Consider the following 25,314-nt stretch of genomic DNA (forward strand, 5'->3'; position numbering starts at 1 on the left):
CGCGATTTCAGCAGTGCCAATGGCAGTACTCTGGTGCCGCACCACAGCCGTTGTTCGGGGGTTCGCTGTGCGGTGTCCCGCACCGAGAGCTGTCCCAGTGAGGACCGGCTGTGGCTCCGGGGGGCGAGGAGGGGGGCGGCCCCGGGGGTGCTGCTGGCAAGCAGGTCCTTAAGCTCGGGGTTCCGCCGGCCCGGCCCCGCGGGCGCGGCGGAGCTCTGGGGCCGGGCGGGGCGCGGCTCCTCCCCGGGGCGGGGCCGGGCCGGGGGCAGCGGCGGCGGCGCGGGCGGCGGCGGAGCGGGGCTATGGTGAAGATCGGCGTCCAGCAGCCGCCGGCGGCGCTGAAGCCGGACAAGGAGAAGGAGAAGGCGGCGGGGGGCGATGGGGCGGCGGGCGCGGTGCTGCTGCCCCCGAGTGCCGTGAGTGGGGCGGGGCGGGGGGAAGCGGCGGCGTGTGTGGGGCTGGTGCGGAGAGGCACCGAGACAAGTCAGCGATCCAAGGGGGGGTTCGTGGGCAGACGGAGTTTGGAGAAGTGGGGAGCGGATGGAGCAGGGCAGCGGCGCCGCTGCCATCCTTGGGCACCGGAGGGAATGGTCGGTGCGGACAGTGGCATCCGAACTCATCCCTCTGGGTGGTTTGGCCTCGAGGAATTGTGTTTGGGGTTGGTCATACGTGGGTGGCTTAGGGTTGGCATGGAGAAGAGGCAAGAGGGGCAAAGTGGATGGCGCTGGAGGATGATGAGAAGCAAGGGACTAAGAGCACACACAGCCCCCTAGATGCTTTACAGATGGGAGTTGACATGGTGATGTTGAGCTGCTCTGCTGGCTTCAGGTGGTGGATGACAGAGGGGAACAAGCACCCACTCATGCTTGTGGAGGCTGGGATCCTGACAGGCTCAAGGGGAATGAAGGTGCTGGGCATCCCTTGCAGGTGCAGAGCATGGCTGGGGCTTTGGGGTGGAGTTGTGTGAGTCCCGTCCAGACTGTGAGTCATGGGCAGGTGCTGTTGGGCAGGGCTGGACACATGCCAGGGGTGGTACAGCCAGTGCCCCTCGAAGACTGGAAGGTGAAATGGGCACTGTTGTGTTTGGCTGAGAGTTGACTGTTTCTGGAGTCTCTTGGGGCAGAGAATCCCCAGCTTGCCAGCTCTGCTGCCAATGTGGACTCATGGGTAAATACCACACTGTGCAGTGTGAAGGGTGTTGTCCTGAGACAGGCCTGACCCACAGCATAAAGTCTGCCTTGTTATGGTGCTTCCATTTCAGAGGAGGAGGCTTAAATGGTGTTTCTGTATTCCTCATAAATGCCTCAGCATGTGTGTGCAGTTTGATCATTTATTGAACCCTACCATCTCCCTGACTCAAAAAATGATGGGGGAGCTGCAGTTCTGCTCTGTTCCTGCAGCAGTGCAGAATGTCCCTCCTCATATGCCTCTCTGAGTGAGTGGGAATTACCAGTCCAGGAGAGCTGCTCTTCAGCAGGGGTTTCTGGAGACTGCTCAGTTCTGCAGAGAGTTCAGGGAATCACATCCTTATGATCTCTCATGTCACGCACAGATGTGCTCACAGCTCTGGCTGTGCTGTCAGGGTCTGAATATGCTCAGCCAGTCATGATTGCATCTATTAATCTAGCACATAGGAGCTGTATAGAGACCTGTATTAGGGGAACGTGGCCAGCTGTGGTCTCCTAGTGATTTCCTGATTTTATGTTGCCTAATTATAAACCAAGGTGGTAGGTTTATTCCTGCCTTTGATGTCCAGCCCTGGAAGTTGACTGTCACACTGGACTTCCAGCTCATTCTGCCATTAAACCATTTCTGCAGCTGGGAACTCAGTTCTTCTGCTGATCCTGCATGAGTTCAGGCAGGATTTGTCTTCTCATGAGCACTGTGAGAAAAGGAGTTTAAAAAGGAATAAAATAAAATAAAAGGAACAGAAGCTTATTTCTATCATTAGTGCTGCCAGATCCCAACAATCAAAATTATTCTGATTCAGGTCCTGCCAGATGAATGAAATTGGCTTAGGTAGCAGATCATGAATTTTGGATTCTTTTTGTTGCCTTGGGCCTTTCTCTGACTCCTGGGAGTCATGGTGGTGTTCTTTTAAGCTCACATGAGCTACAAAAGAACTTAAAAACATGGATTTAGAACAAAGACTCTTCAACAGTCTCTTAATTCCAGCAGACATGTATGAACATCAACATAAGGCCCATGAAATAAGGGCAGGAGTGGTTTGCAGTAAGTCAGTGCAGCATGAGTGTGTCCAGGGAGCAGCACATCCCCTGACATCAGGTGGCCTTTTCCTGATGCCGTTTTCAGGTTATGACACTGGATTTTTTGGCGTAATTTATACTTAGCTGGACTGAGGAGATGTTTATTAAACACCCAGCTTGTGTGGTTGGGTTTTCCATAGCCAGGCTTTCTTGCCATGCTCGCCCTCGTGCTGCCAATAAATTCTGTCTGTGTGTGTCTCTAGCTGCCTTGCAGCAAAATGGCACTGGTGACATGCAAGCAAGATGCTCTGCATTCCTTTCCTCTTAACTTCAATCCCAGTGATAGGAGCCAGAGCTGGGAAATGATTCGGGGGCAGCTTGCACAGCCTGTGAATTCTGGCAAGTGCTCCGTGAATGCAAAGATGCAGCAGCAGGAAGATGTCTGTGATGCTAATGTGTCCTGAAAAGTAGTAGGTGAGGAGTCCTGACAGCAGGCTTGCATGTGCTGAGCCTTGTTTCTCCCCTGTGCAGCTCAGTTTGAATTGCGAAGAATATACAATTTAAGCTCTTGTCATAAAAATCTACATAATTTTGAAGCTGTTGCAACATTTTAAGGGCTTATAAAAGAAACAGTCTTCTTGTCATTAGTAGAGCTGCAGGGATGTAGCAGCCTTGAGCAGAAGGCAGTTTGAGGTTATGTAGCCAGTAAAATAACTTGTTGTGTTCATTGGAAAATTGTTTTTTCAGATGCAAAGTAGTATTCAGTGAGTTTTAATTGAACTCCAGATTTACAATCTGAAACGGAAATAAATACATACCCTGTATCTTTAACTGCTCTGGGAAGTATGGTCCTTGCAATTGTGATGGATGTTGAAATCCACAGGAACCAAGTCAAACTGATGGCTGGAGCCTCTCCAGTCAGAATTTGGGTTGGGTTTGTTGTTTTTTTTTTGGCTGATTTCTTGTGAACCCCTCTAGCACTAGCAAGTTATTCAGCAGAGACAGTGCAAGAGCCAGAGGAGAAGGGGTTTCATTAAAATCTGCTGCTTCACCAGGTGTAAATGGTAAGTGTTGGAGGGAGGAGGTGCCTCTCCTCCCTCTCACTGGGTGCTCAGCAGACACTGACTGCGGGCTCTGCCCAGCACTCTGTGCTACCGGCCCAGGGTGGATCAGACCTTATCCAATGATGCAGCACCAGGATGGTTCACAGTCAGTGGGAATCTGTGTGACCCAGAAACCTTTGGGGAGGGAAAGTAGGGAGCAAACCCTGTTGTCCTGCCTCTGGGAAGGGCTGTGCTGAGACAGCACGTGCAGCCGCGTTTGTCTCCAGCTTTCCAGCAGGATGAACGTCGAGGGCAGGACAGTGTCTGCTCAGCCCGTGGCTCAGGTCTGGCTGCTGGGAGAGAAGGGCTTTACAGGTGAAACAGGAGACTGGGAGAGCTCCTTCCATACCCACAGGCCTGGCAAGCCTGCTGGGAACACCTTGGCAGTGGCTCATAGGCACACAGTGGTGTCTGCTGGGTGTGACTGATGTTCCGCTCTTGGTTGGTTGCAGTAATACCAGGCTTTGGGTTTGTGCCTTTCATCCCATCCACACATTCCCAAAGACTTGACAAGACTCAGTGGTCTTTGGATCACACCCTTCTTGGTTGTATGGAAAAGTTTCCCACAAGGATCTTCTTGCTGCCTGGCACTGGATCCATCCAACCTTTCTCTCTCTGTGTGTGGTCTCTTTGTAGGCTGCACCTCAGGATGATTGCCTGGTGGGGGTCTCAGCCTCCTGGTTGCAGGGCCACCCTCCCTCCCTTGGGGGGCTGATGGCTGAGTTGCCCCAGCCTCCTCTTTGCTGCCAGCCCAGGGCTGCAGCAGCAGCTCCCACACTGAGTGAGGTTGCCCTGTTTAGTACAAATAGCAGGAGAAAGCCCTGAAATTCATGGGGAGCATTTTCCCTCTGGTGCCCAGGAACGTCTCTTCGCTGTGACTGCCACTGCAAAACTCCCCAGCAAGGAGCAGGTCTGCTGTGGATGTGGAGCTCTTAGCAGAGATAGGGTGTCTTGATGCTGGGGCTGTTGCTGTGTCCCTGCTCCCCTGCCTTTCCCAATGCTCTGGTGAGTACAGTGAGCTGGGACTGCTTTGCACCTGCCTGAGCAAGCCCAGGAGGATGAGTGCTTCCTGGTGGCAGCAGATTGAGGCAGGGCAAGCAGCAGTGCCACTGCTGGCCTTCCAGGGGTACCAGTGCATCTTGAACAGTGATGCTCCAGAGCTGGATTCCATTCCAAGTGGCAGGTGGGGGAGCAGTGGCTCTTGCTGGGCACGTGAAGCAGAGTCACACCAGCTTGTGGAAGCTGTCGTGCCAATACAGTGCTGGGTTTTGTGAGCGACTTTCTTGCAGGATGCTGTGAGGTGGAAGACACATGGCAAGGGAAGGGGATGTGAGAAAAAGTCTTTTAAACGGGGATTTTCACAAAGCAAGCTGTAAATTCAGAGAGAAGGAGAAAAACCAGCTGGCAGCGATGTGGATGGATTAAGCTCATTGACATGTTTGCAGGCTTGAGTCCAGGCTTGATGTGCTTGAGCTGTGGGTGTTCTCACAATGTTAAGGGCTTGATTTAAGGGTCTGAATATGGCAGATCTTAATTTGAAGAAGCAGCCTCCTGTAACATAAGGTATTCCTGGCCTTTGCCCAACCTTCCTGTATCCATGTGGGCTGAAGTGATGACTTCTTTTTGTGTCCTTTATGGAGTCGTCAGCTTAAAAAGAAGCATTGTCATTGGTTCTTGGTTCTCTATGGTTTGGGGATGCCTTGGAAGCAGAGGGAAAAGGAAAAAAAAATATCTCTGGATCTGCTCTAATGAAATACTAAACTTGAGTATCTTAACAGACTCTGGACATGAATATTTGATATTCCAGCTGAGCATGACAAAGGATCTGACTAAAACTGGCAGAGGGATTGGGACAGAGAATGTCTATTCTGAGCAGAAATGTTATAAATGCAATTGAATTTTGAAACATGGAGCTGTCTTTCACCAGAAAGATGTAGACTGAAGAGCTGGAGATGGAGAAACTTGTAATGTCTGTCTAGAGGTGAGTGTTCTTCCAAAGCTGGGGGAGAGCCAAAGCCAGTGCAGCTTTGCATGGAGGTGCTCTTTACATGGGAAGAACTTGTTGTGTTTACCCGCTTTTGGCACAACATTGTTGTTTTTTTTTGTTTTGGCAAAACAGAGAAAACCAAGAAATACCTTTAAAAAGCAGTGTTCCAAAGGGTACCGATGAACCAAAAGCAAGTACAAGACATAAGCTTTGCTGCATACACTGCACGTGTCCCATCTGTAGGAGGGAGCTTGCCATGCCCAACTGGCAGGAGCCCTGTGCTGTGCAGTGATAAGACAGTTCTGGTTTCACCCTGTTGTTGCACCTTGCTGCTCGCTGGCTGTCTGGGGAGAGGTGGCCTGGCAGGTGTGTGAGGCTGCTCAGAGCAGCTTAGCGCTCTGGCCAGGTCTGGAGAGATGGAGCATCTAGGGAGGATGAGGTGTTTGTGCTACCAAATCTTTGCTCATTAACAGGTTTAGAGGAGATGGAACAGGCATTTTCACTTCTGGACAGGTATTTTCTTCCCAAGTGGTGTGTGGGAGCCTAGGCATGTTTTGGATTTTTTAATGCCAGTGTTGCCATTTGAAGGAGGACAATGTGAGGGTGTTGGGTTTTTTGACTCATCTCTGCACTTGATGCCCTACCTTTGAAGTCAGTTTGAACAACAAAGAGAAGGGTAAATTTGCCTCCTCTCTGTTGCTGTTGTTCAACTAGACACTATTTCTTTGTGGTGAATTTTTAAGCGTAGGATTGACTGTCAGAGTTTTCCTACACTGTTGCTGGGAGAGATAATCACTGTCAGTGTTCTGAAAGGGAGCAGAGACTTCGTTTTATGGTGTGACACTGTATAAGTCCTGATTTTCAGGGAAGAGGAAAATGCTGTAACCTGAAATGTGATCCCTTGTTAAGATGATTCAGCTTGCACTCCAGGAAACTCTGGACTCTGATCCCTCTGCTCAGGGTGAACAGTACAGATTTGCAGCTGTGATTCCCTCTCTTGTCTGAAGAACCAGAGGAAGGCAATACCTTGGCTGTTCCAGCTCATAAGCATCTTGGGCATGGCTGTGCCCTCCTTTCTAACAGCCTTTTGGGAATCAGTCACATCTAGAGGAAGAGTGCAGTGGGACAGTGATGGCTTAACTGGCCACAGCCACATCAGCAGTACTTGGCTTGCTCTTGGTAGGACCCAACGTGGCTAATTTGACCATCTCTGCCTGACTGACTGTAGAAGCTCAGAAGTGGGTGCTGTAATTTTTTTTTGCACCCCAAAAACCTTCCAGACATGGAGCTCCTTGGGGGAAGCAGTGGTTAGAGCACAGTGGTGGCGTTCAAGGGAGTCCTGTGCCCAGCTGTTGCTCTGCTCTGGTGCTTCATCCAAAGCCATTACTAATATTGAAAAACTGCAGGTGAAATCGTATGAAATCTTTTGATGTGTCTTTTCCTTGTCACGTTTTCTGCTTTCAAATGCATTGAGACAGCACCCAGTCCTTTGCATATCTTGCAAAATCAGCCTCCAGCTCTCTTGGCTTGTGCCCAGGGCTCCCTGGCTGGCATTTACAGGTTGGAACGTGGGTTTGTTTAATGTTGAAGCAATTTTACGGTTTTAGTCTGGGAAAATGGGTAGTATGTCCCACTGTCATGCCATGGGACAGCTCGTCCCTTTAGTGGGGCTGCTTCTTCCCAGGCCCTGCATGAAGGTGGAAGCAAGACTGGTTTTTGTAGCAGCTTCTCTGCCCTTCACCTGGGAGGAGAAGGAAGACTTAGCTGCACCAGGAAAAAACCTGAAAACTGTTGGCATTTCCTTACCTCAGTGTTCCTCAATATTTTTGGCATTTGTTAAAGGTCTTTTAAGGAGGCAGGTATCTGCCCACCTGAATATGTCTTTACCTTTGAATCCAGTCTCTCTTTAACTTTGCCAGCCTCTCGATTTAAGAGCTTCCCCTGTTCACAGAGCAGCCACTCTGCTCTGCTCTTGCTTGAGCTGCCTTTTGTCTTTAATGGTTTTGAGACTCAGTGCCAAAGCTTAACCTCCGTTCTTCTCCTAGAGAAAATTCCTGTTATTTTAATGTCACCTCCCACTTCAGGGGTGCAAAGAAAACCCCCAAACAACCCTGGCCTTCACATGGCTGTGCTTGCTCCTTCCCTCTTCCCAGGTGCTCCAGAGCCTTTAGCTGTGGTGTTGGAGCTGTTCTGTGGCAGGGACTGATTTTCCCCATCGTCACAGTGAGTGGTATTGGATTTCTGGAAATCAGGCCATGTTTATCAGACTCTGTATTTTGGCAGTCAGGCTGTTAAATGCCCAGGTTGGGATGTTTATTTGCCACTTCATAACAGCTGTTTATTTTCTTTCTACCTGCCTGTCTGTTCAGTGTGACACTCAGGGCTTTAGCCATGTGCCTGGTAAGAATAGCCTTATTTTTACAAGGGGCTTTGTTGGCTCTGCGAATGGTCTAAATGGCTTTACTCCTGGGAAAGAGGAGAGGGAGACTGGAATCATTCCAACTGGAAGTTGTTGTGCCTCTGCCAAAAAAAAAAAATAAAAAAAATGTATGGAAATGAATTCCTCACCCCTGTGCAAAGAGGGAGGAGGAGCCCCTTAGTTCCAGAAAGGGATGGAAAAAGGAGAAGAGAGGGGCATTTATATCTCTCTTGCTGACGAGGGAGAAGGAGAATATGATTGCTGAGTGCTTAGGTCCCACATGCTAGGCTGCGTTTTTAACACCCTGCTGTCTTTGTCATATAGCAACAAAGCTGGGGGGTTTAATTAGCCAGTGGTTGGTTTTGATATTCTAATTTCCAGCGCTGCAAAGTGACTCCTGAGGCAGGTGGCTTTGTTGGTAGTCATGTGCTACGGTGTCATTTAAGGGTGTGATTAGATTCATTTATTGCAACCTTTTTGCCTTTGGCTGTGGTAGTCTCTTAATTACAGGTTTGGTTTAGGTTTTTTTTTGCTTCCAGGCATCTTTTGAGTCCAAAAGCCATGAGTTGTATTCTCCGTGGAAGACCTGCACAGGCACTGCTCAAATACTGTATGCAGGGACTTTGGTTGCCTTGGAAACTGTGTGCCATATATATATGTGTGTGTGTGTATTTCTCTCTGTCCACGCATGAACACGTTGTTTCCTTTTCTGACCTAGAGCACCAGAAATGCTCTTCAACCTGGAAGGACTCTTTCTTCCAGGTATGGGATCCTTCAGAGGCCTCTCTTTGCTAGTGCAGAGCATTGACCCCTGTGGCTCTGCCAGGGCATTGGCACAGGCACTCCTTCCTTCCTGGTGTCACCTGGTATTTCTCCTCATTTTGCTCCCTCTCTTCTCTCCAAGCATAGCTGCTCTTGAGGACAGGACTCACTTTTTGTTCATCCGGCAAAAGAACCTTTTTTGGAGCGTTGGAGGTGCTTTGGTGGATGCCAGGATGAACTGCCTTTGCTGTCATGCTTTCTCTCTCTCTATTCATTTCCCTCATCCTTCATCTGCCTTTTCCCTGTGTGTAGTCCCTCACTTTCCATCTCCAGAGTGATCGCTTGGCAAGGGCTCCAGTCTGGAACCCTGGCTGGCCATCCCAGATTGCTCTGGCCATCCCTGAGGACTCTTCACCACTGAGCCCCCATGTGTCTGAACTCCTAAGTATGGGAGTACTTGTTTCTGGATTTCTTCACCCTACGATTTATCCCACCAACGTCTCCAGTGCTTTTTATGGAGCAGAGTAGTGGCAGTAAGCACTGCAGGTAGTAGGGATGCTGCTGTGGAGTAGGTGGATGAGAAGGCTTTGCTTTGTGTGCCGGAAGAGCAGTCTGTGTTGGTGCAGAGACAGGAGTTGCTTTCCCAAGAGGTGACACTCCAAGCCAAGCCAGTGCATGGGAGGAGAGGTCAGTGCATTCCAGCTTACACCAACTGTGGCAGCACTGCAGTTGGCTGTGGGGTTTTTCCGCTTGAAGTCAGTGGAGGTACCATTATTGCAAGTCCTTACATTTTGTGAAGCGGTAACTGATTTTGCTGTGAATATGGGACTTAATGTGCTGGAGTTACAAACCTTGAACTGATTTTTTTTCTTTTACCAGAGTTCATATTGGCCTTTGGTTACCAGAAATGAGAAAAACAGCATGTTAAGTTAGATTTTCTGATGTGAATATCTTAAGTTTTGAGCCTGCATCCTTTGAGGGAGCCGTGGCAGTGTCTCTAGTTATGTCAGTACATCTAACATTGAGAGCTCAGGCTGCTGCTTCCTTGAAACCAGACACGTCCCAGAGAGGGATGACATACTTTGCTGCCTTTCAGAGAGCATCCTCTCCAAACCACATCCCTTTGCATCGCATTGCTCTGCATTGCCTTTCTCATTTGTCAGTCATCCAAATCACATCTACTATTTTTAGTCACCCCATGCTTCTTTTCGTGTTGGGGGTTTATATTTAAGGCACTTGTCCCTGTTTGTCAGGCCCTGCGACACCTAAAATGAAAGATTTCAAACCTGTGTTTTTCAGAAATGCGGGAAAAATGGTGTGTGGAGGACTCGGAGCTGTTTCCAAAGCTGAAGAAGCAGAAAAAGGCCAAGAGCTGAGTCCATCTCTGCTGAGGTGGGGTGTGACTTGGGAGGCATCAAGGCATGACATGACACCTCTAATTTTCTCACTTCTGTTTTCTTCAGCAAGGGTGATAAAGGAGCAATAGAGTGACATTTCTATTTTACAGCCTTCTGCTGTACGAATAACAATATCAAAGGCCACACCTTCCCGGGTATGGTTCTGCCACCAGCTCCTGCTGGTGGTGTGTGTCAAAGGCTCGGTGCCATGAGGCCGGGAGGGTTGCTCGGCAGGAGGTGCCCTCAGCAGTGCCTGGCAGCTCTTGGTGGTTTCCCTTCTCTGCTCACTCCTGGGCCCTTTGAACTTGATTTCCTTACCTTGACCAGACATTGTGCCTGTATAGCACAGTCAGGTTTCTGTCCCCCACCCCCTTGTAGGAGAGATGTTCCATAGCAATTCAGTGCCAAATAGGGGTGACAGGACACCGGACATTTTCATCATGTCCTGAGAAAGACCTGAAATTCTGAAGAAAATCTGCAAAGACTGAATTAGTACTTTTTCCCCCCTCAGGCTACTTTCAAGCCTTTTCTACCAAATGATCTGTATCATCACTCTGCCATCTGGGTATCTGCTACCTGTGCTCTCTCCCTGCAAGGCGGCAGGGCACTGAGTCATGGTGAAGAGCCTGTTTTATCCAGGGGAAGGAATTCCTTTTTATACTCCTGTATCCTGTCTGCTGCCGGGCACGGAGTTGAGTATCTGAACGCAATCATGCCTGCAAACTGGAGCCAAGTCAGCGTGTCTGGTTGCTCAGGCATCTGTGTGCAGCTGCCTCTGTCTCTTCCCAGTGGGATGAAGTATTAGCAGGACAATGCGTGGCAAAAAACCAAGATGTGGACCCACATCCTTGAGAGGTGGGTGCTTTCCCCCATTGCCTATGTGGAGGAAGAGCGAGCTGGTTGCACAGAGGAAGGTGCTCTGCCCTCTACCTCTTCCAGTTTCTCCACTGGAAAGGGAGCTGGCCCAGCCCTTTCTGTAGGGTCAGCAAAGTGGCAACTTCCACTGCCTGTGCCATCAGTGAAGCATGCGGTGGTGCCAAGAAAAAGGGAGCAAAGAAAGGATTCATTGCATGGAGTGGCAGCATTTTCCTTCTCTGAAGTGAAGAGTGGGTTACTCTGCAGAGCTGTGCATCCTCCCCATGTACGCATCTCTAGTGTCAGGTCTGTGGACATTGTGCCACTGCTGTTGCTTTTCCAGCTGCTTATTCATGGAGAAGCAAATGAATGTTTGTCTTCTGCACAGCCCAGAGAGGGGAGGGAGGGTCTAATGTTGATTTTTGTGTAAAAAATGCCCATCTGTTGCAATGTTGTGTTTCAAACTATGAAAAGAGGAAAGCCCATTTGCCCAACTGAAATACTTGTCCCTGCCTCTGCCCAGGGATGGTTTTGACCTCAGCCTTTCCCATTCCTCTTGACCAAAAAAACCCCAGCCTTGATGAAGGCAGAAAATTAGTAGAATGGTTTGTTGCAAGCAGTGTGTCTGGTTAATGAATTATTCTGGAATATTGTTAAACGTCTGGTGAACATACAGCGTTTCTTTGTGTTAGTATTTTGATCTGCTCTTCAGGAAAACTCTGCTCCAAATCTGACTGTTTTTCCCCACCACCAGAATTCATGGAGTCTGTCACTGCTGCCAGATCCTCCAAATCTGCCGTGTGGCACGACTGTGGTGCAGGGTTTGGTTTGCTGGCTAGTCCTGGGGGTCTTTCTGCCAGAGATGACATTCCTGCAGCTTGCTGCTGGGACCACCTGGTTCTCTTTACGATAAGGTTGGCCTAGGGGAAAAAACTGCTCCCTTGCCGGGAAGCCAGGCATTCCTACAGCAAAAACAGATGGAAATCAGCTGTGATGGATTTCCTGTTTTGTAAAATACCCACATTTCCACTGCAGGGAGCAGCGATCCCTTGGGAAGGAGGTGTGTTGTGGCATGAGCAGGGCAGCAGCCTGTGGAAGAAGCTTCTTGGATTTTTCCAGCCTGGTGGAGATTTGTTATCCTGGGTGAAGTGCTGTTAAAGCAGGTTGTGCGCTGGCTGTCAGCACTGAGGACGCCTCCAGCCTGGAGCAGAGGCACAGACTAACATAGCTGCTTTTAAATTGTAATTTACTTGTATTGACAAAGGCTGGTGGCCTTTTCATCTACTGGGCTGGGGGATGGAGATGCATACTTTAGTGAGGGTTTTCCAGATGATTTTTGTGCAGGATTTTGCAGGACTGTGGTTAACTGTTCCTCTTGGCCTGGCTGGCAATATTTTTAACCTCACTGCCTTAATTTCTGCTCCATCAGAACGCTTGCCGTTGATTTTTTTCTTTCCTCCCTCAGAATTTGAATTTTTGTTTGAGATTTTTTTTCCCCCGAGTGTTTAGTAGCTTCTCCCAGGGCAAAACTCTGCTTTGCTTCTCCCACCTTCTCCCAAAACGCAAAGCTCGGGCATTTTTCCTAAAGCCAGAAATGTTTTGTATGGAGCAGACAGAACTCATCTCCTTTGGCAGTGAGAGAAGGGATGTCTCTGTGTCTTTGGTTGTGCAAAGAACAAAGAGCTGCTCTACCAAATAATAAATCATGGAAGGCTTATTCTCCCCCTCCCTACCATTCCTCAAACACAGCTTTTCCTTTTAGTGGGAGTATTTTTTTCCCCTTTGAGTTGCCGTGCCCTCATGAACCTTCTCTCCAAGCCCTCCATGGAGTTAGCACTTGCAGCTCACTGAGGAAGGGAGCAGTGAGCCAGTGATCACAACAACCTGGCACCTTTTGGATATGGTTCACTTGCAGACATTAAACATTTTCTCAGCCTTGCTTCAGTGTCAGTAGCAGGAGATCTCGTTCCTCTTCACCCTCACTGTCTGCACTCTTTCTCTGATGACAAGTGTCTAGGAGAGCTGTTTTTGTGAAACACTTGACATCTAGCATGACTTCTGTGTCCTAGCAGTTCATGTCAGAGAGCCTTTAAGCTTCCTCTAGTAATGTGATTTTTTTTGTTTCTTTTATTCTGTTCTTTGTGGCTTGTCACAGTTGCTGCCCCTTGTCTGCTGAAGGAGAGAAAGGGAAAGATTGGAAGTAAACTTAAAATATGATATTTTTCAGCTTGCTCATCCCTTTATTTGCTGAAGGAGCAGCAGCAAACTAATTACATTGGTTCTTCAGTGTAGGGAGCTGGCAGTGAGCAGAAGTGATGTGGGTCTTTCAGCGGGTGGGATGAAGGAGAAATAAAGACAGATTAATTTCTTCTGGAGGTGTGCTGGAGTTGTAGCTACCTCAAAGCAATTTGGTCTTTGCAGTTACCAGTCTGAATGTGACTAGGGGAAAAAAAGTCTATCTGGAGCCATCCATGCTGACTGGGAGTGGAGCAGGTAGCAGAGGGGCTCCAGGATCCTAACTCTGCCCCTGTTTTATGCCTTGATGGAGGCAGGGGAGGGAGGGAATCCCTACCTGGCAGGGTCCCCATGAGAGCCTCAGTGGTGCTGGTGTGACCTGGTTTTGGGGCAGGAATGATGCCTCCAAGGCTGGGACTGAACTGCTGTTCTCACAAGGGCTGCTCCAAGATAGGGAAAGGGGAAAAAGGTGTTTGCTGCCAGCTCTGCTGGGCAGAGCTGGTCTGATGCCACCAGAGGGTGGCAGGGACCCAGGGACATCTCCCCTTGGGGCTTCAGCACCTGCACCACCCACAGGGTTTTGGCCATGGTACCCTGGAGAAGCATCTCCTCCTTTAAGAAGTGGTGGATCTTAGAAATGAGAGACTGTTGCTCACTGTTAAATCTGTTGTTCACTGTTCCTCCTGTTCATACCAGTCTCTGACTAGCCATGGAGAGAGTGTCTTTCCAATCAGACATGTCTGTGAACTGCACAGAGGGAGTTAATCTGCAAGAGCCCTCTCTGGTGCCTCTCTCCCCTTCCTGCCTGCTCAGCTGAGGGCAGCTTTCTGTGTGGAAACTGGGGCATCTCTGAACCAGCTTCTTTCATCTGCTTCTGAAAGGCCTTACATCCTGCTACTTAACATTTTGAAGGGTTATTTTGGTAGTAAAAACAAGAGCATCATAGGTTGGGGTGAGTGGTCTCCCAGGAAGTAACCCTGCCTTTGCAAGGCCCTCCTTTTTCAGGGCTGTAACAAGGTGAGCTGGCTACTGTCTGTATGGATTGGGCTGCACTCTATAAAGGACAGATATGTTTTATTTTGATGTTTTGTCCATGTTCCTGGAAGGTGTGCTGGAATGTGCTCGAAAATGAAGTTGACATCAGCACATCTAGTTGTGTCGGCTCACCCCAGCAGGGCCAGGAGGTACCTCTCCGGGACCAATAACTTCCACCCCAAAAATTTCCACTGAGAAATTCTGCCAAAAGTGGCAGCATTTCAACAAAAATTTTTGAGTATAAATACATAAATGCTATTACATTCAGTAGCCAGGAACTCTTAGTTCCCGATTTTCTTTTGTTTTGTTTTGTTAGTCTTTATCGCCCACTGAAACAAAGCTTGGCTTTGTTCTGAGCAGTCAGTGGGGAGCAGAGTATACGTGTATGTGTGTATGTTCTCACACAGATATGTTTATATATAGATATATATATAGATATATATACCTGGAGTGCGGGGGGGGGACAGCAAAATACACAAGTGTTTTGCTGTTGCCAGATGTGAAGCTGTTTTGCCAGACACTGCCTTTCTTCATTGCACGCCACAAACCCACGTGTGGCCTTTGCATTAAAGACAGTTGGTTTTCTGCCCCCTTGCAGCAGCAGGTGACAGTGCTGTGGTTTTTCCTGGCAGGAGGAGCCGGCTCCAGCCGTGCAGGGCCGGAGGTCATCGCTCAGCGGGGTGTGTTACCTGACCATGGGCCTCCTCGTGCTGCTACTGGGGCTGGTCTTTGCGTCGATGTACGTGTACAGATACTTCTTCATCACCCAGGTAGGAGAGATTTGGGAAGGGCTTTTGGCTCATCAGACGAGCTGCTCCAGCCTTTGGAAGACGTGGTGCTGAGTTTTTTTGTCTTGCACAGACAAGACATTTCTAGAGTGGTAGGCTCAGGCTCACCTTCATCCCCACTGCCGGGAAAGGCAGTCTGAAAAATTCCAAAAATCCTCTTCTTCCCCTCCCTTTTGGCTTTGTTTTGCCCCCTTTGTTTTTTAACTCCATAAAACTATGCCTACCAGTTCTACCTTTTAAACCTAGTCACTGCTGTCAGGGGCAGGCGATCTGAAAGCACGGCTTGTTGTGAGAGGAGAGCAAGCCTGGAGAGAGCAAGGGGAGAGTACAGGCAAAGGAACAGCTTTTTGCAGTAGGCTCTGTAGGCTTTAGCACAGCAAAACTCTGTAGGTGTAACAAAAATAGGTGCTGCTATTAATAAAACAAGCAGAGAAGTAAAAAGTAAGTGGGAAATGGTACAGAACATGAGCACTCAACCTCCATTAAATTCAGCACCTTTTCTACCCCGTAGTCTTTGCAAAGCCTGGCTTGGTTGAGGCACTGGGCTGGCAACATTGTGGTGGGTCAGAATAGAGGGAATGAGACAGGGCAGAGCTGCTTTTTAGGGAGGAAACTGCTGAGCTGTGGCTTGCTGCGAGCATAGCCAAGAAACCCCAAAGCACTGATTTGCACTGAAGCCCTTGTTCTGCTGTGGAGTGGCTGTTAGTGAATGAGTTCTCCCAGGACCACTGCTGCCTTCATCTCTGTAGCCAGCATTTATCCTCTCAACAATGTAGTCTTTTTATATACTCCTTTCTCCATAAATTTCCTTGCTGTCAAATTAATTTGCAGTCTTTGTCTCAAGACTCATCAGCGCTTTATTGCCTGTTCCTATTTATACCTGATCTGGAAGCCCTGTGGCAGCTGTAGGGCTGCTCTGTCCTGGCACACACTGCTGTGTCACTGTGATCACACCCTATTGGAGGGCTTCTGGTGGGGCCACCTCCTTATGAGAAGAAGCTCTGGCCCTGAGGGAAAGTTATCAGCCCAGTTATAGACAGCACTCAGTCCATCCCCCAGTCAATAACCCTCCTTGGGCCATGCTGCATGGCTCTGAGGGATGCCCACCAGTCCACTTGGGGCCACCTGCTGTCACCCCAACTGCCTGTCTGGGATACCAAGTGGCAGCTTTTGTCCAGTCACAAGGGGAAAGCCCATTCAACATGGTCAGAGATGCTTTGGAGACCAAGGCAACAAGGCCTTCATGTCTCAGTCTCTCATGGCTGCTGTTGTCCCTGTGATCCTCATGTTCTACCTTGATCACTCACCCTGCATTAGCTTTCTTGCCCATACCTTGTGCTTCTGGAGAATCATAGAATGGTTTGGGTTGGAAGGAACCTTAAAGATCATCTAGTTCCAACTGCACTGTCATGGGCAGGAACACGTTTCAGTAGACCAGGTTGCTCAGAGAGCAGCAGCTCCTGTTTTGCTGTGAGGCAAAGCCACTTTGTTTTGCTGCGTTTGCCACATCCAAGCTACAAGTGCCTTTAGAAATTATGCTCTGCTCCCTTCCAGCCTTTTATGCCTTCTGTAAAAAAATGCAGTTACTGGAAGCCATGGCTATGGAGGGACATGAACAATCTCTTTATGAAATTTCAGAACCTGCAGGCTGTCAGTTTGCCTTTCTGAATTACTCCTTGTGAAATCCCAGAGGCAATTCTTTATTCCTTTTGGACCTGGCTAGCATGAAGTGAGACGTGGTCATGTCACAAGGGTGTTTTGCACTGTCCTGATCAAGGACATTTTCTGGTAAAAAGGCTGATCTTGGAATACCTTCAAGCATCTGTTTTACCCGGAGTGTTTTACCCAGAAGGGATGCGTTTCTTCCCGTGTTTGCTGCATCTGGGTGTGGGATGTGGCAGTGTTGTACCCCTGCCTGGGTCTTGTCCCCACAGCTGCCCCGTGAGAGCGTGTTCCACTGCGGTGTCCTCTACGAAGACTCGCTGTACTCACCGTTCAAAGGGCAGCTGGAACTGCACGAAGACGTCAAGATTTACATTGAGGACAACTACGAGCAAATCAATGTCCCAGTGCCCCAGTTTGGAGGGAGTGACCCTGCGGATATCATCCATGATTTCCAGAGAGTAAGGAGCTCTTGGGGCCCTTTGGGGCATAGCATGGGGCTGAGCTGGGTACACCAGCACTGTGGTCGTGGACTAGTGCTGTCACTGTTGTCACACAGGTATATGGTTTTCTTATTAATGAACTGCCCTCCTACCCAAGGCCCTCTCTGTGTTTTTCCAACCTGTTTGACTTGCTTGGTAGGGAGGTCCTTAGACAGGTTTGTTTAAAGCAGTTTCCTGCCTTCCCCGAATTCCCTCTTTTCACCCATTTTCACAGTCACATTTCATTGCAAAGGGCTCAATTCCTTAACTTCTGTGCTTGGAACGCAGGGGCTGACAGCTTACCATGACATAACGCTGGATAAATGCTACGTCATCGAGCTGAACACCACGATCGTGATGCCTCCTCGCAACCTGTGGGAGCTGCTGGTCAACGTGAAGGTACAGCTGCAGTCCTGCTTGTTATGCATGCTTTCCTTGAGTTGGCTCGTGGGTGCCAGCTGGAAGCTCCTGGGAAATCAAAACTGCTGTATCTGAGGAAGTTAGCCTTGGCCCTGACAGAACTGAGTCTGCACATAGAGTGAAGGCTTCAGCACGTTTAGCTGAAATACTGATTTTGCAGACAGCACAGTAACGCTGGCACGGTGATCAGCCTGACCGGGGAGACACAGAGAAGCTGTAGATTCCTTCTCTGTGGTGTTCACTGATTGTAGAAATCAAGGGAAAAAAAGAAAAAATTTCCTCCTGTCACTCTTTGCCATGGTTACCACTGCGGTTTGCCAATTGCAGATCTCTGTCCTTTGGGGAGTAACAGGCCGTCAGCTTTCACCCCTTTTGGGGGGGACTCTGTGCTGCTCTCTCTGCTGTGCTGAAGCACCAGATGTGGGCTCATGCAGCTGTGCTCACAACCAGCACTAAGTGGGTTTAGTACCAGTGGTTTTGTTCAGTTCATAAGCCTATGCTGCCATTGCAGTGACTGAAAGCAGCTGTCTTAAAATGGAGTACTCCTTAATCTTAACAGCAGGAAGAAAGCACAGGATTTTTCAGAGTGTAGAAGGTACATAAATGTTTCAGTCTTCCTGCAGGTAAAGCGAGGCACTGAGCCTGGGTCTTTTATCCATTCTGTGAGGGTCTGTTTAAAAGAAAGGGAAAGAAACCAAATGGAACTGTTACTCTTTCTTAAATTCCCTTTGCTCACTTGCTGCTATATGCGGTGTAATGAACTCCGGAGGGGTTAAGCTCAGAGACAAACAAATGCCTGGAGAGATGCCTGATCTCCAGTCCTTGTCAAGCTCCCAGTTTGTTTCCTAGCAGTCCTCAGTTTCATGCACTGTGACCATCTGGCAAATGTACTGGAAACCCCGCTGGGGTACAACACACATTTACCGACAGCTCACTCCAAACCTGTCACAGCTTCTGACCGTGGCAGGTGACCAATCCCTGGGGCAGAGGGAAGTGGAAAAGGCAGGATTACACAAGATGACAGGAAAAACCCCAAGAGATTGGGAATGCTGCTCACGTCCTAAAATAACAGATATAAACTCACAGTCAATGAAAATGATGCATGATCATTGAATTTAAAAAGAGGATAACAAATAAAATGTGGGTTTAAATAACTTCCTGATTATTGATATTGGCAGGTATCCAGTCTGTCTGTGGAGGTTTTAACATGCACCTTAGAGACATTGTTTTAAAGTGTTTAGGTTGGTGTTGAGCTTAGAAAACATTTTTCACCATGAGGACAGTGAAGTAGTAGAACAGGTTGCCCAGGGAGGTTATGCTGCCTCCTTGAAGTCCTTGAAGGTTTTCAGGACCAGATGGGATAAAGCCCTCAGGTCCCTACCCAGCTAAATCATCCTGTAAGCCTGTGATCTTCATGGCCACAGGTGGGGCCTTGCAGAGAGGTCCAATTCCCTCCTGCTGCAGGGCCCTTTATGACCTTTATGACTTGCCCTGCTGCTCAGAAGTGCTCCTGTTTGGACGCTGGATGAGCTGTGTTGGTCCTTGGACTTGGAGACTTTAGCTTTCTCTGCATCTCTGAATCCAGTCAAGTCCCTAATGAATAAGACTACTTTCAGATGAAACTTTAGTTTTGGAGCTTTTCAGTACTGCAGTCCTGTGTCTAGGGCCAAACCTCAGTCCAGAAATAATACGGGTAGTTTCCTCCAGCAGACTGGGGCAGCACAGGGGGTCGGTGCCTGTCCTCTGCCCTTTCCTCCCTGGGCAGCCTCATGCCAGGGTGCCCCTTTGCAGTGTGCCTGCCATATGCCCTGTGCCTGCTCTGCAGTCCCTGCTGTGTATGGGAATAGCTGTGCCAGCCCTCACTCAGACCCTAATGTATGCATTACCAGGCCTCTTCTGTCTGATTTTATGCCTGTAAATGGCAGCTCTGCTGCTTCTTGCAGGCTTTATTCTGTACAGGTGTGACAGTTCAGTGAACAGGGCTGATCAGTGTCTGAGATAAAAGGATGGAGGGATGCTCCCCCTGTGCAGCAGCAGGAAGTTGGAGGTGACCCAGTTAAATGATGGATGATGCATACCCTTTGCAGAACACAGGATGCTCAGAGCTTTAGCTTTCTTAAAATTCTTGGCAGGAAACTGAAGGTGTCGTCCTTGTTGCACAAGGGGAAGTGATGATTCCCACCTCACCTGCCACAGCTATTTCAATCCAAAACAATGAAGAAAATGGATCGTGTGCATGTGTCTGTCTCTCTAAGCCCTCTTGCTGGGTCATGGATATGGCAAATCCTGTACCCCAGCCCTGGCTGTTTCATGACAGCTCATGCCAGTAACTGCACGTATCGCATGGCCTCTCCTGCCTCCTCCCCCCGAGAATCAATAATTGAATTTCTTGCAGAACTGTTGTGTTAGTGTAGTATAAACTTCCACTAATAGTCTAATCCTGCAGTGTTAGGGGACAGCTTTATCGATCCACTAGGCTGTGCCAGCCCAGCAGCACAACACCAGGTTCAGATAGTGTGTTTCCAGGTACGTCTCTGTGGAAATAACCCCTCCTTAGGTGGAAACTGAAGAGTTTGTATTTGAAATGGTGCTGCTGTTCCTTGTTTCTCATCTTGCTTATACTTATATTGGCCTCAGGTCTGACAATTCTTTTATTTCTTTGACTTTCTTAAGCACAAGGGACCAGAAGTGAGTCTTTGCTTCGTGGCCTACTTACCGTCTAGTCTGCTCCCAAGTGCCCCCCAGCCCAAGCAGCACTGGTAACGCAACTGTTTGTTGCCACAGTGATGCCCAGAGATGCAAAATGCCCTGAGAACCTGGGAATCAGTGTGCAGAGAGTCTCTAGTGCTGAAAGAGGTGGCCTCTGTCCCTGGGGTGCTCCCAGGTACCCCATTTTTCCATCCCCCCATGGCTTTCTTCTGTGTCCCCCCACCAGGCACCCCAGTCATCACCCTGGTCTTCGTAGTGGCCTCCACCTCAACAGCAGAGACGTCGCTGTCCCAGATGTTCCTGTGGCAATGGAAGTATGCTGAGAGCTCGCTTTCCCTCTAGATGTGGTGCCTGTGGCCCATCTCTCCCTATTCCTGTGTGCGGGAAGGGCAGGACATCATTGTGGCTGTGCTGAATGGACCAGGGAGGAGGCAGAAATGTTGGAATCTGAGCAAGGCTGGTGGTTTTGGGTTTTGCCCTTTGAAGTAAATGGAAAATGCCCATTTCAGTGGAGTTCCTGACAATTTGGTTGGGCTTTGATCCCTCTCCAGATGGGTTTGTAGTGCTCTCAGAGTTTCAACGTTGTGCATCCTGCTTTAAAATTTGGGTTAGTTTATAACAGGGTTGATCCTACTTTGGCTTCATCCCCTACATGAACATTCCATTTTTGGACCTAATCTGTTTTATGTGCCCTGTGCACTGGACAGTTCACTGCACACAGACAGGGAAGCATGTTAACTGGCCTCAGTAAAGAGGAGTTTGAGCCTTCCAGCAGTGAATTTTCTGCAGTTTGATTGCCCTTGACGCTCTGCGCGAAGCAGTTCTGTCCGATGAGGAGATCGTGGCAGTGTTTGTGCTTTATCCTGGTGGGAAATGTGTCATTTCAGAAAGGGACATACCTGCCTCAGACATACATCATCCAGGAGGAGATGATTGCCACCGAGCACATCAGTGACATGGAGCAGCTCGGCTCCTTCATCTACCGCCTGTGCAGCGGCAAGGAGACCTACCGGCTGAAGCGGCGGAGCGTGCGGAAACGTGAGAGCCTTGCCTTCTCCTCACTCAGTTTTCCCCCCCTCTCACAATCATATTTTGGCTGGTTTAACCATGCTGACCTCTTCATGGCAATAAGGAGGTCTGTAAACTTTTGAGGTGTTTCTCATCCAGTTTGTCTAAACCCAAATCTGGGATGACGCTGCTGTGGGTGGTGCTGACTGCTGTGTTTCTCTTGCCTGTCAGCCTGGTAGAAACATTGGGAGAATGGTTGCAGGAGCCAGCAATTCGTTTACATGTGGACTCCTGGGGCTGAACTAATAGTGGTGCTGTTGGGAACCATTTGGGAAATTTCCCTAATGGAGGTTCCCACTTCATGGCAGCTATTCGGAGCAGATTAGATCTGCAAATTGCCTTTAATTAATTGCTAATAATATGGAAAACATTATGAAGAGGGAGCACTGGACTGTGTTAAAATGATTTTATGGAAATCACCAATATGGATCTTAGAAACAAATGGTAATATTGCTGCAAAAAGCTCCTTAATATCAGTACTTGTGTTTATTTGGTTTTAGATACTGGTGTAAAGGCTCACCTGAAAAATGAACCTATAGTCAGTGTGGATTTGGATCTCTGGGGAAGCTGCACAGTGCAGAAGTCACCATGGCTATAGTTCATGGTGCTTTCCCAGCAGGAGCTGCTCTGATGTGCAGGAGCTGCTGGAACACTGACTGTTGGTCTCATTGAGCCCTGTCACAGTCCTGGTTGTCATCAGGGCACCACTGGGTTTGCTGTAAGAGTGGAGTAGCTGCCTGGCAGAGCTGCCCAGAGTTGAGGTTCTGCAGTTTAAGGGCATGGGGAAGTACTGCTTGCTTTCCATAGGGGCTGAGGCCATAGCAGGGTCAGTGTTTGCAGGGATATAAACAGCCAGAGGGGAAGTGACTATATTTTAAGCCCTCCTTGGCTGCATTCAGGCTGTGCTCTGTACCAACCTGTGGCTTTTGCTGGTTTCTTCAGGCTTTCTGGTCTCTGGTATAACACTGAGATGCTGTCAGCTGAAACCAACTGTTTCCAGCCCATGGCAACTCTTAATACAGGACTATGGCCCAGAGAACATGGTTATTCTTGCTAAGACCAGATAATGTTGCTGTGTTTTTCCTGCCTTTCAGTGTTTGGCAGTTTTATCCCATCTGCTTTCCTTCCCCTCCTTGCTTCAGTTCCTAGAGATTATCATCTGTTGAATCTCCTCTCTCCTCTCTTTAAATCACTTCTAGGTATCAATCGACGTGAGGCTGGAAACTGCCATCGTATTCGTCACTTTGAAAACACTTTTGTGGTCGAAACTGTTATCTGCCAAAAGTCATGAAGCCACTCTCCAGATGTAACCTTCCGTGGCTTTGCTTGCACACACATGCACACACATGCTCTCAGCCCCCTCTTTAGACATGGTAATCTGGCTACTTTTTATACTGCCCTTTGGCTTGTGCTGCTCTAACCTCTTGGGTCCACTGTGGCCTCTTCTCTCCCTGCTACCTACCTGAGACATCTGCTGGGCTTAAATTTACACAGTGGTCAAAGATAGCCTAGGAGTAGATGCAGTTTTTTCTGCACACCACAGGATGGGAATCTCTTTTAGGGGCAGATTTGGGTAGAAGGGATGGCTGAGAAATAGGAGCACTGGAAATAGGTGACTTTTTTCTGCCTGAGCAGTTTCAGGCTGGAATAGTGCTCTGAGGCTGCCTTGGCACCAGGACAGGGGGTGTACGAACAGGGAGGATTGCCACTTTGGTACTGATGTAAATGACCTAAAATCTGTAATCAGATGCACTTAGGAAAAGAATAGTTGTGACACTACAGAAGCAATTTGGAAAGCTCAGCAGAGGGAAGGTTTCTGCCCAAACCATGCTGTGGTGGTCCCAGCTTGCTGTGTGCTGTCCCCTCGAACACCAGATTTTCACACATTGAAAGCCATTGCTATGTGTTGTTTTTGTGACTGGCTCCTGCACTCACCTGTCACCACATCTCCTCCTGAACGTGGCTGAGTGTGACCCACTGAGCAATGCAAGGTGTCCTGAAGGGTGTTCAGGTTTGGCAGGAGCAAGGGCAGTGAGGAGGGCTGGGACTGACACAAATGACACAGCATGTCCCCACTGTCCAGCCACAAAGCAGAGGGTGAAGTGCAAGGCTCTGTAGCCCTTTCTCCAGCACAGAGTTGCAGCTGCTGTGGGTCCTGGGCAGATCTGCTGTCAGTTTGCCTGAGTAAATAGAGGGGTATCTTTTGATGCAAAGTGCCAAAGCCCCACTGATGTGCCATCTATAGGCTGTGGCTGCAGGTGGAGCCCCGTCTGTCCTGGCCAACGCTGTGTGCTTGAGAGGGTGAGTTGTGTTCACACAGGTCTGTCTTCCTGCATTGTCGAGATCCCATCTGTGTGTGGATGGGCTGCCATGCCCACGTACGAAGCGTCAGCAGCAGAACTGGGAGTTACTGGCAAGTGGAGAAGCAGGTTTTTTGAATCTTTTTTTTGAACAGAGTGTGTCTTCTTGTATAACTCTTCTGATGAAAGCTGTTTTGATAGTAATTACTATAATCCAGCTATATATCACATTATCTGCAGGCACCATTGTAATACAGATATTGATACAAGGCTAGATTCAGCTGATCAATATACTGCAGAAAAACTGTGTGAACAAAACTGCATTTCTATTGATCATCAGACAGAAGAATTGCAGAGTAGTTAAATATTCTTCCCTCTCTTCCATAAATGTAGTTAAAACTAATTAGGTTCTTGAAATGCAGGCAGTTTTTTGGCTTGAAAGAATGGGGTGAGTTTCAACTTGGCACATTCTTGTTAATTGGTTTCCAGCAAATCTGGACTTGTTCACCATCTGTTAAAATGAGCTTGTTGTTTTAGAAGAGGAAGGATAAAGTAAATGCAAGTACAATCATTAACTCAGCAGAACCAAAAAAAAGTGATATACTTTAAACTTTTAAGTAGTAATACTATGAGTTAATTATGTGAAAACAAAACAGGATCTCAGAATGGTCATGCAGTGCAATAGTAATTAGTATATCCTTAGAGGCTGAGAATTTATTTTTTTATATAAACATGAGTTTTAAGTAGTAGAGGATGACACCACTGGTTTCATTCTGCTTTAAGCTTGATGTAAAATGAAGAATTACGTGCACTTCATGCAGGTTGGTAAGGAAGGTTTCCCACTGCCAGAGGGGTGTTTACTTCTCTAGCATTGTGTTTTTCCAGTGATAACTTGCTGTTTGCCCCAACCTTTAATTGCCAAGAAGATGAGAAGAAGTGGGTCAGAAAATTGGTTCACTTAACGGAAGTGCTGCAAACTGGTAAATTTAAGCTCTGCGTTTCTCTTCATTTCTAGAAACCTAAGCCTGCACTCAGGTGAGCATACAGACCTTTTTCCCCTTCCTTCTGATTCTGCATGATTTAACTGGTCATTGAATATGCTAACTCTGTGCAACCCCCCAGCTGTAAGGACAAACCTCAGTTCTTTAAGGTGAACTCATGTGGTCACTGTTTCATAGGATGAGAATGCAGTTGTCTAGAAAGAAAACATAAGATGCTTTGTATATTTTGTCTGGTAGGACTCTTACTTCTTAGGAAAAACCCGTGGGATAATAAAATCTTTTACCTCTGATATGTAAAGTGTGTGTTTGTTTGGAATGAGAAGCACATGCCCTCCAGAGAGCTGTTGCTGCTGGAAGGCAGCAGCTGGACTGCCCTGGAGGGTCCAGCCTGGTGGCATCGTGGAGCTGGGCAGTGGGAGGGTGCTACAAGGGGGAATCTCTTCCCCACAGTGACAGGAGAGCTGCATGGGGACATGACTGAGCAGCCCGCTGGGGAGCCTGCCCATGTCTCCAGGCTCTGTGGGACTCTTCCCCTGTCCAGGACAGACCCAAGGGCAGCCCGTGTGGGAAAGTTGCTGCTGAGGTCTGTGAAGCACCAAGATACCTCTGCTGCTCGGGTGGCTAGTGGGCATTTGATCCATGTGCTCAGCCTTGCCTCTCCAGCTGCTGAACTTCTGCACAGACATGTGCCTGTCTGCATGTGACCTAAGCCTGCTGTTGCCTTCTGGCTGGCCAGCTTTGGGGGACTTCCCTCCTCTCCTTACTGCACACAGCGATAGGGGTCCCTTAATGCTCTCCCGAGCTTTCTCTCCCAGTATTTCATCCTGCTGGTAGGGAAGTGTCAGAATGTTTTTTCCTGAACTCGACTGTTCCTCTTTCCACAA

The 25,314-nt window shown here is 48.5% G+C and overlaps 1 protein-coding gene across 1 annotated transcript; it reads left to right on the forward strand.

Annotated features, from left to right (window-relative positions):
- The first annotated feature begins 268 nt into the window (after positions 1 to 268).
- ITM2C (integral membrane protein 2C) lies at positions 269 to 24,728 on the forward strand. Its single transcript, XM_032697767.1, has 6 exons — positions 269 to 416; positions 14,633 to 14,770; positions 16,723 to 16,911; positions 17,221 to 17,331; positions 20,949 to 21,099; positions 22,329 to 24,728. The coding sequence occupies exons 1-6, from the start codon at positions 303 to 305 to the stop codon at positions 22,418 to 22,420; spliced, it is 795 nt and encodes a 264-aa protein (XP_032553658.1). The 5' UTR covers positions 269 to 302; the 3' UTR covers positions 22,421 to 24,728.
- Positions 24,729 to 25,314: the final 586 nt, after the last annotated feature.

The sequence above is a fragment of the Chiroxiphia lanceolata genome, chromosome 10 (assembly GCF_009829145.1).
Source record: "Chiroxiphia lanceolata isolate bChiLan1 chromosome 10, bChiLan1.pri, whole genome shotgun sequence".
Lineage (NCBI taxonomy): Eukaryota > Metazoa > Chordata > Aves > Passeriformes > Pipridae > Chiroxiphia > Chiroxiphia lanceolata.

What these genes read in the sequence shown, in the direction of transcription:
- ITM2C (XM_032697767.1), top strand. Translation starts at nt 303, where the DNA reads ATGGTGAAGATCGGCGTCCAGCAGCCGCCGGCGGCGCTGAAGCCGGAC. An exon ending in TCATCCATGATTTCCAGAGA is followed by an intron (nt 16,912 to 17,220) that starts GTAAGGAGCTCT and finishes CTTGGAACGCAG; the next exon opens with GGGCTGACAGCTTACCATGA. An exon ending in AGCTGCTGGTCAACGTGAAG is followed by an intron (nt 17,332 to 20,948) that starts GTACAGCTGCAG and finishes GTGTCATTTCAG; the next exon opens with AAAGGGACATACCTGCCTCA.